This window comes from Brachycentrus maculatus, unplaced genomic scaffold (genome assembly GCF_059751285.1).
Source record: "Brachycentrus maculatus isolate JH-2025_06_01 unplaced genomic scaffold, ASM5975128v1 h1tg000004l, whole genome shotgun sequence".
NCBI classification, from domain to species: Eukaryota; Metazoa; Arthropoda; class Insecta; order Trichoptera; family Brachycentridae; genus Brachycentrus; species Brachycentrus maculatus.
The window spans coordinates 1,384,783-1,398,919 of NW_028280759.1; the positions used below are offsets into that span (position 1 = coordinate 1,384,783).

Consider the following 14,137-nt stretch of genomic DNA (forward strand, 5'->3'; position numbering starts at 1 on the left):
CGAATTCTTGTGTCTATAAACCGCCAAAAACATTTTAATCAACGAATTTACCTACCTACTTACAACCTATAATGCATAATTGTCCCACACTAGATTATCCCTCCTGTTCCCAACACAGATTTAAATAAAACATCTTTAGTTAGTTAGAAGAAACAAAAATCCACTTAATGATCTATAACCCTTGTACATAATAAGCAAGCTAAATATTAAATGCTATTCCCATCTTAAAAATGCATAATAGTCTGAAAATTTCCACCCTACCTACATTTATAATTGCAGAATAATAAATCTGGCTTTATGCGGGCTACCCAAGTACATGTATGTATGAACACATATTCCTACTTCCCACGGTCATTTGAGGACATCACGAAAATAATGCTACCGGAACAGGAAGAGGGTTTCCGTTTTACGCAACGGAAAATCTCACGGAGAAAAAGAAAAATTTAGGACAACTAATTTCCGCCATTAAATGTTTTACGAAGGCGAAATGGAATGAGCATGTAAAAGAATGTCAGAAGACAGACTTATCGGCCTTCAAGGAAACCCTGAAGGACGCAGACCCCCAGGCAAACCTCCAAAAAGGTGGAAAGATAGATAGCTGGGAGTCAACATCCAGAGACCGACAAGCGGAGGCAATAACAGATCCTTAGGATCTACAAAAAGAAGAAGAAGAATAATGTTTTACACAAAATTTGAGCCAAGTAGTTAATGAAGTAGTAATAGTATTAATTTAAACATTGAAAAAGTAATGTTTATAAAAAAATACCTTTTAAATAAATGTATGGTACGTACAAATTTAAATCAATTATAAAATTAGTAGTGCGTTTGTTGTTACTGATGTACATATGCTTTTAATTACATATTCTATTTCAATTTATTTTTAAGGGAAAAAATCTGCAGTCAAGAAAAAAGAATACACATTAAAATTAGTGCACGTATACCTATGTATTTGCGTTTGATAGATATTCATTAAATGCATACATGTAAAAAAACAAAGCATCTCGATTTGAAATTGTTCCGACCAGTGCATTTTTGTTATAGCTTCAGTCTAATGAAAAAAAATGAGGATTATTGTGATACTTATTCGGATTGGTGATCTTAAGACGAGACTAAAATTTCATTTCCCCCCTCGCGGCTTTAAAATGGATTTTCATTTTCTCTTTTATTAGAGTTAAAACGTTATGAATGCTGGGTAACTTTGGCAAGTGCTTGGTGGATAATTAGAATACACATTAGAATCATGTAGATCTCGATTGATCCCATGCGGAAGCGCGTGTCCTGAAGTTGGCTCGTTAAATAACTTCGTTGCATAGGTATTGTAGCGATTAAGGGGCGCTATTTTCCGATTCTAGATATTGTTGTGTTCAAAGTTATGACTGCGGGAGAGAAATGAATTTATCATTATTGTTTGAAATGCCATTAGTCCCCTTTTGGTTTAAAAAAAACTTAAAATGTGCACTTTTGTTGTTACAATTACGCATTCTTTTGACTACATTGACTACACTATAATATATTTGTAACTTACTGTTTGTCGTGTGTTATAATCGGTCGCTTTGAATTCATCAAAATAACTATGGTTTATTGATGCCTTCATTTACGTCATAAATTTCAGAGAAATTTTCATCTAAATTCTCGGGTCTTAATCATTTTGCGAGCGATTTTACCATAGAATTTCATTAGAATAATTTAATACGGACACAAAGAAATAGTAGATACCGTCTGTCGTCATATATGAATGATAATACAAGCAATGGGTTTGATCTTGATTGGGTTAAATTTTTAGGTTAAGAATATGAATATTTTAAAAATCTAGTTTCTGTTTATTACAGTTGATATTCAAATAATTATCGTGGTGGTAAAAGTAGATAGATAACGCATTAACTACGTACTGTAGATTTCTTTAATTTTACTTTTGGACTTTTATTTCTAATGACTACCATTTTTAAAATGGTTGTCGATCTGTTCTGTTCGAAAGTTAAAGTTAACGATTTAAAAAAATGATTTTAACTTTATATGCAATACGTAGTTAAAGTGTTAACTTCTCTTTGAAATCGACGCTTTGGACAGTTACTAAAGCGTTTAAAGATTATTAAATTACTACATCGCATGAACGATGAACGAACGATTATTGGTCAATAAAGCCAGTTATTCAAATTCAAAAGCATAAATTATAAAAAATAAAATTGTCAATATAATAATATTGAAAAATAAATAAAATAAAAACCTTGGGTAACACCTGTCAGGATGGGAATTGATAACTCTGAAATAAAGTAGAAAATAGTAATTCAATCATTCAAACCTGTCACCAGAATATTTCTACAACTTCTTTGAGTCCGGAACGTCGCAAGTGAATGTTATTTATCTCGGGGAATCACGGAGAATTTTAGCATTTTGTTCCTGCATTTCTTGTGACTAGGCGTTATTTATGGCGATATTGCGTGATAACATCTCCTCGTGTGTTTGTTGCCTAATATTATTATTGTAAAGGCGGTGTATTTTTTTGCCATGTTATAATATTATTTCTACCCCTATAATGTGACAGGGGTTAATGCTTCTACTGAGATGTTTTCCGCTTCGGAATTAATTATCTTTACTAATCAATTTAAATAAGTCTCAAAATATTTTTTATCGTTTTATTATTAAAGATTTTTCGTCAACTACGAGAAATAATTTATCAACTCAAATTTTAACTAACTAATCATCACGCCGCTTCCCCGCAAAGGTAGGCAGAGAATGCCATACCAATCTGTCTTTGCAAACGATATTCGCCTCTTCCACATTCATACTTACCCGCCCATTATTCCGACTCCTGTCCTAACCACTCCCAAATATTTTAAATACTTGATCATACCAAGTTCTCCTCGATCTTCCTCTGTATTACCAACCATATATTAGCTTCATAATTTTTTTCTATTATTTATTCACTCATTCGATTCACATGCCCAAACCATCTCAATACACCTTTCTTAATTTTATCGATAATTATTATTTCAGCCTTGGATTCTTTTCTTATATCACCATTCGAACAACTATCATGCTATACAACGTTTTGCTAAATTTGTAGTCATCTATAAATACTATGCTTGTGAACATCGTATATTTTTACGTCTTTCTAATGAATCATTAAATGATTCATTAATTACGGATGTAATATTATCAATTAATTTTGATGAATCATATAATCGGTATAGTAACCAATTTATTTATCTGAGTTTAGCGGTCGATAGCTGATGGGTACCGGTTTAAAGGTTACATTAGCTGAAATGAGAATAAACCAACCCCGCTTTATGTGTTTTTATGTGATTATTTGTTCGGACGGTAGTATCAAAACTAGGACATGCATACATGTTTCTTACAAAAAAAATATTTTTTTTTGCACTTAAAATTAGTTCAATTAGTCTATTAATAAATATTATTCACGAATCGTAACTTCAACCCTGAAAGAGATTGTGAAATCAAGTTAACACTGCATCGGTTCTTTGCATTGCCCAACGCACCATCGGCTGCGAATAAGGGCCAAAAGAAGAAGAAAAAGTGTATTTTAATAATCCAAAAATATATTCCATCATTTTTATCTTTTGCATTTGACAAGAGAAATGTCCAAATTTGTTTACATAGTCACTAAGTTAGTTACACACCACTTGAAGCATCCCGTTTGCAGTTCCTTTCCTCGCGTCCATCGATAATAAATTCAGCAGTTCGATAAGGTTTCAGTTTCAAGTGCTCACTCTTATCACCGTGAAGCCATTTATATTTATTAACTTTTCAGTTTTTACGGTTAGCTGCTACCCGTTCACTTAATTGCCGGTTTAAATGCGTTTTTAGCTTTGAAACATAATAAAATTACTACCTTGAGCTTGGTGCAACAATTCATTATAAAGATTATTAATTTTATTTATTACCGTATGCAGTTACATATTAATGTTCAAAAATACAATATCGTCGTTTGCTAGTCAATTCTGTCCGGTAGAACCAATATCATAGCATCTATAGTACGTTGATTTATTAAAATGTTTATTCTACGGAGTAACTTTAAATTATACAGAAACAAAATAAACAGAAATGGTGGATGGTCGAGAGACAGATTTTAGAATTTAAAGATATTAAAAATTATTGCTTTAAAAAATATTTGTCAGTATAAATTATTATTACTCGTTATAAATCTCGAATAAAACAATTAAGAATTTTTCATAATATTCATCAAGAGGCTAAAGAAAAGAAGACAGAAAGAATCATTGGGGAAGCATAGAACAAATTGAAGAAATACTTCACCGGATAATTGGATGTAATAATTGGAGAGGATAGAAAAAAAAAACTTAACTTCCTGTAGTTATCTGCTGTTTTTGCTAAGCAACATAATGATTATGTTTATTTAAAGAAAACGTATTTTTTATTTCTTTTTGTGTCGAATACCCTCTAGTGAAAAGAAAACAGTGCGTCAATCATAAATTTATGTATATAATTTTTAGCAACGATACATTCTCATTTGGTGGCTTGCGTTACTCAGTCTGGTATCTATTATAAAAATAACTTGACATTCGTTTCTGCATATTCGAGTTAATCAGCCTCCCTCCCCCGTGTTTATTTAAGGGCACCCCTTTTACCTCTCCCCTTCTCCTCTCGAATTTCGTGTCATGTGTAAACATTATGTTTATTTTTCTGCAGTAACCTCATCTGAAAAATTCATATTCAAACAGCTTCCTAAACTTTGCTAGTGCCTACATTTACTCGATTCAACAAGTTACTTCACCAGCGTCGTAATGTTCATTGCTGAAAAAAAAACGCTCATCAGTTTTTAAATTTTCATTAATTGATTCCGCAGACGCTGTGTGATAATATCTATCCATTTATGTTTTTTATGTTTTACTGAGTGGTATTTACCAAGTAAAACTTATATTAAAAATAGTTCTTAAAATTTTAGGTAGTATGTATGTAACCTAAAGGTGGAGACTAACCGGAGCATTTCGTCGTAACATCGCTCGCGGCGAGCATCACCGAGCATCCGAAACTATGGATGGAGCGCTCGGCTCGCTGTACTGACTGCCTGAATGCTCGCATCGTAACGTGTTACGTTACGACGAAATGCTCCGGTCAATCTCCACCTTAGGACTACCCTATATCATGCAACACAGTGCCATGAAACACCATTGAAGGCGATAAAGGGGGATGAACTCGACTGTTGTTTTTAATTGACAATGCCTTTGTTCTTCAGGTTTTGATTACTAGATTTGAATAACACATTTTTCGTTATTTTATGTCTAGATATAAAATAAAAATAATCAACGTTTGAGGATCACTGGAATCCCTACCGCATTTCAATAATTTACATTCGTTTGAAGGTAGAATTTTTTGTCTTTACGTACGAAGGGGCTAGTACTATTTTTAGAGTACTTTTAAAATAATATCTACCGCTCGTTTTTAAAATTTCTTTCATTTTTATTGAAAACTTCTACGTCCTAAGTCTCATCCCACGTAAAACGAATTGACTAAAAAGACTAAATTAATATGGTCTGTATTCTTCCATCTCGATCTTCAATTTTTCTAAGCGATATTTCTCTTAATATTTTTAAAACATCATTTTTGTAATAAATGTAGCTACGTTGTATAATATTATTTTCTACATCATAACGTAGCTTTTTATTCTCCATAGAAAAGCTTCAGTAATGTTTTTTTATTTTAAATAATCGTTTTAAGGTGGGTATGTTTTTATTTATTAAAACTCAAATATTTTAAATAAATATTTTAAATAAGATTATTTTAAAACATACTTTACACGTGTATTAAAACAAAAATAAATTTCCAGTTAAAATTAAAATTAATAGCATTTTGAAGGGTACTTCGTGACATTAACATAATTAATTTTATGACTTTTTATTAAATGTTTCTTTCTGATAATGCAAAATATTGTGTAGCAACAATTACGTCATTAGTAAGTTAATAATGTTTGATGGCAAGTAAATTAATTTATCTTCAAAGATAAAATCAATAATCGTTAACAAAGAAATCTAATGTTGTCTTTAAATGTTTCGATTTATTGAAATTGCATGTTTATTTTAATTGCAATTGATAAAATTAAGAATGGTGTGTTGAGATGGTTTGGGCATGTGAATCGAACGAGTAAAGAAAGAATAGTAAAAAAAATATGGGGCGAATGTGGTTAGCAATAGACGCAGAAGAAGTTCGACAAAATTTTGGTATTATAAATTATTTCAAATACTTGAAAGTGGTCAGGTCAGGAGTCGCAATAATCGGCGTGTATGTATGACAAGTTGCATGAATGTTGAACAGGCGAAGATTGTGTGCAAAGACAGATTAGTGTAGGGTTTTATTCTCTGCTTACCCCTGCGGGGAAGCGGCGTGAACTTATATTGTTGTTTTGTTTTTGAAAAAGCCATTTAGTTGTTACTTCATTGTTATATAAACCTTGTGTATTTTACGAGATTTCGTATTTTCACATACCGCATTCTTTACGTAGTAATCCATGTTGAAAATTAAAATATATTTTATTAGTATAAGGCCAGTTTACATCGAGTCAGTAACCGGTTAGTTAAATTGCATGCACAACAACAAATGACGTAGTGTGAAAAACAATATTTTCAGCTTTTCTCGAGGGCTCGTTTGGTGGGGTTACCTGTGTAGCTGTGTACCCTCCTCAGGTATGTAGGGACCCGCGGGGGGAAGTGGGGAACTGAACACAGTTCTCCGCTTCAGTCTCGTTCCGACGCTCGTCGCGTCAGTACGTAGTCCGCCTCCGACCGCCGTGCACTGCGATACATCGGCTAATGTAGTCACGTAACTTTAAAAACCAAAATGAATAATTTCAACTGAAAAAATAATTACTATAAAAACGTTGTATTTTTTGCGTGCGCCAATTTTAATCAAACTATTTTAAGTGCATAAAAAATGTTAAAAAAATAATATAGTTTATTTTGAAAACTAGTTATTTGTGATGTGTTTTATTAATTCGATTTTATATTAATATGTTAAAGCTATTCGACTTTAATTTATTGTGATTTTCAAACTTTTCACGACGTCGTTTCGCGAGGGTCGGGCGCCGGAGGAAAATCGCCCCCACCCCCCACGGAGATTTTTCGCGGGTCTGCGTCAAACGCACGTGGCGCCGCCGCGTGATTTATATCCCAAAGTGTAAACTGTTCGCAAGAAACTTATTCTACATCCCACGGTGATGTATCATCCGGGCAGGTCACGTTGCTCCGCCCCAGGACCCTCGTAGCCAGGGAAACCTCGCTAGCTGCGAAACTCGTATCACTGTATCTGTTCTTCGCTTTAAGTAATTCACCACCTTATCTTAATACATTTATTTGTAATAATACACATTGTAACAGTAAAATAATTGTTACTTGAGGTGATTTTCAAACTAAAAAATCAATGTAAATCGCCTTCTAAGTTTGTGGATTACTTTCTTGTACATTTATAAACATTTATACCGCGAGTGTTGAAGACGTTTGTGTCCATTCTTTATTGTGTCATTATCCATCTTGGTGTTGGAATCTTGCTAGCTACGAATGAATCTTGTTATTGGGAGTGTTTTTTAAATTAACAAAATCAAGTCTGTAAATCACCTTTAAAGTTCTTGGATTACTTTCCAGTAACATTTATGATATATCGCAAGTGTTGAAGACTTTTGATTCAAATTCATTATTTACTGTGCTCAAATTGCAAATATCGGGTCATCTTTCCGTTCCGTCTCCTCGCGAATGTCCCGTCCCCGCTGGGGCATGTCGGGGTTGTGACGCCCGACGGCGGAGTACGCGCCGTACCAGTGCGGGGCTGGCGGCGGTGACGGCCCCGCTCTGGACAACCTGACGATGTACGGGTACGGCGGCGAGGGCGGCTACCTGCCCGGGCCCGCGCCGCCCGCCTACCTGCCGCAGCCGGCGCTGCCGCCCATGCCGCCCTCCATGCACCACCTGCCGCCCCTGTCGCCGCACTCCAAGAGGAGAAGGTAACGGAGACAAACACGACGAGATAAATGTCTTCTTACTTCATGACTGATTCTTTTTTTTGTAAAAATCTTACCACAACCATCGTGGATATATTTTGTCGGTAATCAATCCTCTGAACCATAGAGGATGATTTCTTTCATAAATGTACAAGTTCTTCTTCTTCCTTCTTGTGTCCAATATTGCACAAAGGCCTCCCTCTTGGACTTCCACAGTTCTCTGTTGGACGCGACTCTCTTCCAGTGCAGGCCCGCCACTTTTTTATGTCATCGGACCATCTTGTCTGGGGCCTACCCACGCTTGTGCGTCCTGTTCTAGGACTCCAATCAAGTACTTTTTTTGTCCATCTATCCTCAGGCAAACGTGCCCTTGACCTGCCCAGTTCCATCCCACCTTCTTCTTTGCTCCATTTCAACTTATTATCTGTTAGGGTCAGTTCTTCTCATCCTCAGTCAGTTCTTTTATCATATACAACGTCACCTAGGTCATGCCTTCGAATCATGTTATCTTTATGTAGTATCCATAAATTTTGGCCTTCCTCTAGACGTCTTTCGAGGAAGATCCGTGGCGATCGCCTGGTTTACAATATGTTCAAGTTCTCTACGTCCTATGTACCCTTACCATCTAGTGGTATTTACCATGTAAAATTGAAGTTGAAAAATAGATAGATTCAATTAATGAAATGATTTTTTTGTTTGTTGACGTTACGATTACGTATGTGACTTTTTTTAAACCCTTTATCGGTCTCGAAAAAAAATTAAATCTCGGAAAATTTTCTCGCATTTTTTAACGCTAAATAATTTATGCGTCTACTACAACTTACTGCAAACTTCTAATACGTCAGGCCATCACACGAGAAAGCATCTAAAACAATAATCGTGTTTTTTTAACCCTTATCCGCGCCCAATGGTGCATACGGCACTATGGCATAAAACTTAATCTTAAGTGCTACAATCGTATCACCAGACTCGTTAAAGGGTTAACGCTTCGCAACCAGCTATAAAAACATTGCTTTATAGAAAATCGCAATATGAGTCATAAAAACCTTCAATATTACAATGTTATAGTATTTTTGTACTTGATTTTTTTTCATAATTCTCAAAGGTTAATTTTGTCAAATAAACGAAATTATTTTCGTTTATTTTATTAACTTAAAAAAAAACATTCCACTGCCATTGAGGGTTATCGTTCCACATACATTTTGTAATAATATTTAATGAACGACATGAATTAAATCACCTTTACTATTTTTTAGTATCGCTTGAATGCTATCATTTATATTGCTCATAAAGTGTTCATGGAATAATTTTATTACACCGTGTTTTTTTTTCTTTCTCAAAAGATAATCATACGTTTTTCTCCACTTATCGTACTTTGATATCATTTTTTATTCTCTCTACCACAGAAATTTGATTTATTTTGCATATAACTATTTTTATTTTGTTTTGCGGTCAGTTTAGGTCCGTGTAAATTCCGACTATTATTTTTGTTAATATTAGCATCGGAGTTTTTCTTTTATTGGTAACGTCTAAAATAAAATAAAGCGACAAAACGCTTCTTCATTCAATGATAACAGCATCATTTTAAACGTCAAGTCAGCATCACTTGATCCAAAGGATGTGCAAGGGGTGTGGACACTAAGGGAGGAGAGTCTATCGGATTCAATTGTTATTTCTTTTTCTTCTTCAAACCCTCATCCGCACCTTATGGTGCTTAGAGCACTGCATTATATAAACGCAGTGTTATCTTGATCGTTAACACATGAAGGAAAGGTGATCAACTCTCTGGTTGCATTGATTGTTATTTACACATTGGAAATCCTTTCTATGTTTCTACTATGAATGTTTGGTCATGTTTGTAATATGAATGATTAATTACTTCCTTAAGATGAACTAGTATTCTGAAAAAAATGCAAGTACTTGGTTCAAATAAAGAATATAACGAAAAAATATAAATTTTGAAGCTCCATGCTGATGTCGCTGTTATCAGTGAATGTAAACCATAATAATTACAAATTTGACAACTTCAAAAGTTTCAGTCAAGTCTGCAATATAATGGTGTCGTATCAAATTATTTCCGCGCTCTCCGGTTCTTTTTCTCCTTTCTGCATAAATAATACTTGTTTTTAGCGCCTACATTATTTTTCTTACCAGAAGCTGTCGGTAGATAAATAACTCGTCGTGTTTTTTTGTGTGTTTATATTCGTCATCATTTTACAGCAACTTGTTTGGTCGAGGGTTATTAAATGGTGTATCAACTTCCTTGATGTATTACGTGACTTCTCTCATGTGTTTCTTCCTTATTTTATCAGTTCTAAAATTATCACGAATTATGAATGTGCTATCAATTTAAGCTAATGATTAATCCATTCTCGTTCGGTGGTGCGCGAACCTTCACGGACCAGTTTGAATTTGCATGTACTGGCGCTGAAGTTTGACTTGAACATTGTAGGTAAATTTTAAAAGGAGCGACGAACGTAACAGTCATGTTGAAATTAATAAATTTTTAAGCTACATTTTAATTTTGGTAAAACAATACACGTTTTTTGCACGATTTCAAAATAACACGGTGTAAAATAAGAGAGAAAAAATCGAACATTCATTTAACTATGCGTGACAGTTTTTTGGAATTTCGTGCATCCTTCGCGTACTTGGGCATTACTCAGTACTTAGCACAGAGTAATGTGGTGTCATATAAGGAAAACATAAAAAAAATACTTCCATTTATTTCCGAATTTTTGTTTAAATCCAGTATACCCAAAAATTTGGTCATAAATATTATACAGGCTCAGGATATCTCAAGTGTGATTAAAACGATGTCGTACCTAATGTGCGTAGATGGGTTCGTGTATTGTATTATAGTGATAGTGAATCATTTTAGCTACCTTTAAAAGTATGTACATTTTTTTGAAATAAAATTAAGATACACTAAGCAATAAAAAGAAATATATCCTGGATTGATTTTTATAAAAGGAAACCAATTTATCCACATTTTTATTTTAGTTGACTATTTTACACCGTATCGCGTGAAAAGTATGCATCCACTGGATTTCATTGTATTGATCCTTTTTTTTATTTCCTTGATATAAGTTACTTTTGTAATATCTCTCTTTAAGAAACCAGTTACTTATCTACCAGAAACATTGGAGTGGCAGTATGTTGAGCGAGGTATCAGTCGTGGAAAGAAGTAATTTTTCAAGACTGATTTATATGGGTTGGAATTCACGTTATCCCGGACCATAAGCTATCATGAATCGTATCATGGCGTATGGACCAATGGTTACCAGCTTGAATGACGCGCTGCAGTTCAAAGATCTTACTCCCCGTTTCAAGGAATTATATTTCTCACATCTCATATTATCCTTCGAAATTCTAATTACCAATTGTGATATTCTTCCTCTTAACCTAGATGAACCTTCTTCATTTTCTCTTTCCTTCAGAGTTACTTCGCTGTATTCCATTATTGGGCCAATAACTCTGCCTACCCCTGCGGGGAAGCGGCGTGACGGTTAGTTTGTTAGGTTTTTTTTAATGGCATCTTATTAGTGTGAATTTATAGCCTCTTTAGCTTCATATCGTGTATGGAAAGCATCCATGAAAATCGGCTCACAGCAGGCGTCGCGTGACTATTAGAGTTTTGGGTCATGGCGCGGCTGCAGCTGGTGGATGCATGCATCCAGTGATGCTGTCCAGAGCGGCAGTGATGCTGTGCCGCTCTGGTTGGCGCGCGGAATGGCGGCACAGTGCGCCGCGCTGCACTCGGCCGGTGCCACTGACCACCCTCGCCTCACGCAAGGTCGCGCTCGACTTCCGGCCGAGATGCACTAACTGTGTCATGTTTACTTTTAACGGTTTCTTGTTCGCTCGTCTTATTCATTCAAGATATTGATGAGTGTGTTGATTATGGCAGGTTATCTTTATCGTCTGAAATCGTAAATGTTCATTGTCATGATCATGTATTTGAGAACAGTGTCCGTCGATGGTTGCTTCTCGTTGGAAGGGACAGGGTAAAAAGTGATTTAATTAAAGTCCAGATGTAATTATTTTATTGTAAAACCTTCATACTGTAAATTTTTATTGTATCTATTGTATGAAATGTATATAATCTAATAATATTTAAAAAAAAACAAATAATAATAAAAATAAAAAATTGTATTAACATGTAAGTATTTCGGCCTAACACAGGCCATACCTAAAGAGCCGTAATACATATAGTTAAAAAATGTATGTATCTATGAACTAAATAAATAAATAAAAAAATTAAAAATTAAAATTGTTGACCGTGATATTGTCACAAAAGAAATAAAATTGCAATATTTGATTTAAATTTTATATAGAAATTTTACAGAACCAGTTGCATCATTCATACAAACGAGTATTACAAAATATTATTTATTGATTCGGCATTACCTTTGTGGAATGACAAGTTGATTTTTTTAAAATTAAACACTCGTATAATACCACTTAATTTAAGTTTTATTTCAATACACATGACTAGTTTAAAAAAACTACAGATGTTTTCATCTACAGGTGAATATTCAAACATACTATAACATGTAATTTTTTTAAAAATTAGTACAAGTACTTTTTTTTTTATATTACAAAATAAGTACTCGTACTATTGCAATTATAAAATGTCAGATTAGTGAAAATATCTGGAAGAGGTACGGGAGGGAGGAAAAGGGGGAAATGAAAAGATCAAAGCCCAAGTCAAAGACAAATTGTACGAAATGAAAGACACACAACGATATCAATGTCGACTTACAATGTTAGTGATCTCAGCGCTAAGAATGTCAAGTTGAACATATGATTAGGAAATATTAAAATTATACCAGCAAACGTAATCTTACGTTGCTATTTATATTGAGGTGTTTTTCCCATTTCATTCCATTGTGGAAAATAAATATTTATATATTTATTTTTCTACCCTTATACATATCGTAGTCATACAGGAGAAAGTGACCAAGTGCATTTTTTTTTTTACAAAAACGTGATCATTGACTATTTGATATCTTACTAGCTTAATATTGCCCTGGAAAAATACCAAAGGAATTTAAACTTGGAAGTATAATATATTGATTTGTTAAAAATGACTAACTGCATTGATGTTTATTTTGTTGCCAAGCAAAAGTGACTTAAATGGCCCTCCTGAACATTTTACGTTCTGTTAGTTGGTCACTTTCTCCTGTACGACTATAATATACAACATGTAGTAAACAATTTATCTGTTATGTTGGCAATGATAAAAAAGTGTAATATTTGTTTCATAAGTTGCGGGGTGCACTATGTTGCAACAGAATGAGAAGCATCGATCGACCCAGTGGTGGAGTTGTTAATTGGTGTAGTTGACCAATATTCGTGATGTTATCATCCCGATGTGTGTCGGCAACTGGTGTCCGGGAGGGAGGGCGGGGGGCAGCGGGGGGCGTGGCCCGCCGCCCATTGGCCGGCGGCCGCGGGGGGCGGCGTCCGCCCGCCACTATCCACACGTGATAATTATCATCACAGGTGATAACGCGCATGTATCGAGTGCCGAATCTGCGATCCGTCCTAAAGACCCGGCATTACGTCGCAGGAGAATACTCATCTGTTCTGTTAGTAAGCCGTTTTTTTTATTATTTATGAGTACAGAGAGAAGGATGAAAGTAGACTGAATGCAGTCGAAATGCGATCTCTCAGAAGAATGTGCGACAAAACGATGTATGATTGACGTGCGAATAGTGAAATAAGGAAGGAATGCAAAGCTGAGATAAGCATTATCGATAAAATTATGAAAGGTGTGTTGAGATGGTTTGGACATGTAGAACGAATGAGTGAGGAAAGAACGGTAAAACAAATTTATGAGGCGAATGTAATTGGGAAACGAAGCAGAGGAAGACCGAGAAAAACATGGCACGATCAGGTATGCCAAATACTTGAAAGTGGTCAGGTTAGGAGTCGGAACAATCGGCGGGTATGTATGAGGAGATGCATGAACGTGGAAGAGGCGAAGAATGTTTGCAAGGACAGAGTGGTGTGGCGTTCTATTCTCTCTGCCTACCCCTGCGGGGAAGCGGCGTGATGGTTAGTTAGTTAGTTAGTTTGTTAGAGAGTGTATTCTGTAAGTTTAATCTGAATTATTAACTTTACTTGGCGTTTCTTATCTACTTGAGAAGTTCATCGTTGACCGTGTCA

The 14,137-nt window shown here is 34.9% G+C and overlaps 1 protein-coding gene across 7 annotated transcripts in view; it reads left to right on the forward strand.

Moving 5' to 3' along the window:
• Positions 1-14,137, forward strand: part of tgo (Aryl hydrocarbon receptor nuclear translocator homolog tgo) — a 133,759-nt gene that overhangs the window by 18,059 nt on the left and 101,563 nt on the right. For 2 of the 7 annotated variants that reach the window (XM_088275117.1, XM_088275263.1), the window contains exon 1: positions 6,710-7,966. The exons of 3 other annotated variants lie outside the window; for them this stretch is intronic. In XM_088275117.1, coding sequence (XP_088131243.1) covers positions 7,830-7,966 — 137 coding nt within the window. In that variant the 5' untranslated portion in view covers positions 6,710-7,829. Of the gene's footprint in view, positions 1-6,709; positions 7,967-14,137 lie in introns of those variants that run through there. 2 more of the 7 variants (XM_088275186.1, XM_088275331.1) reach the window with 1 other exon arrangement.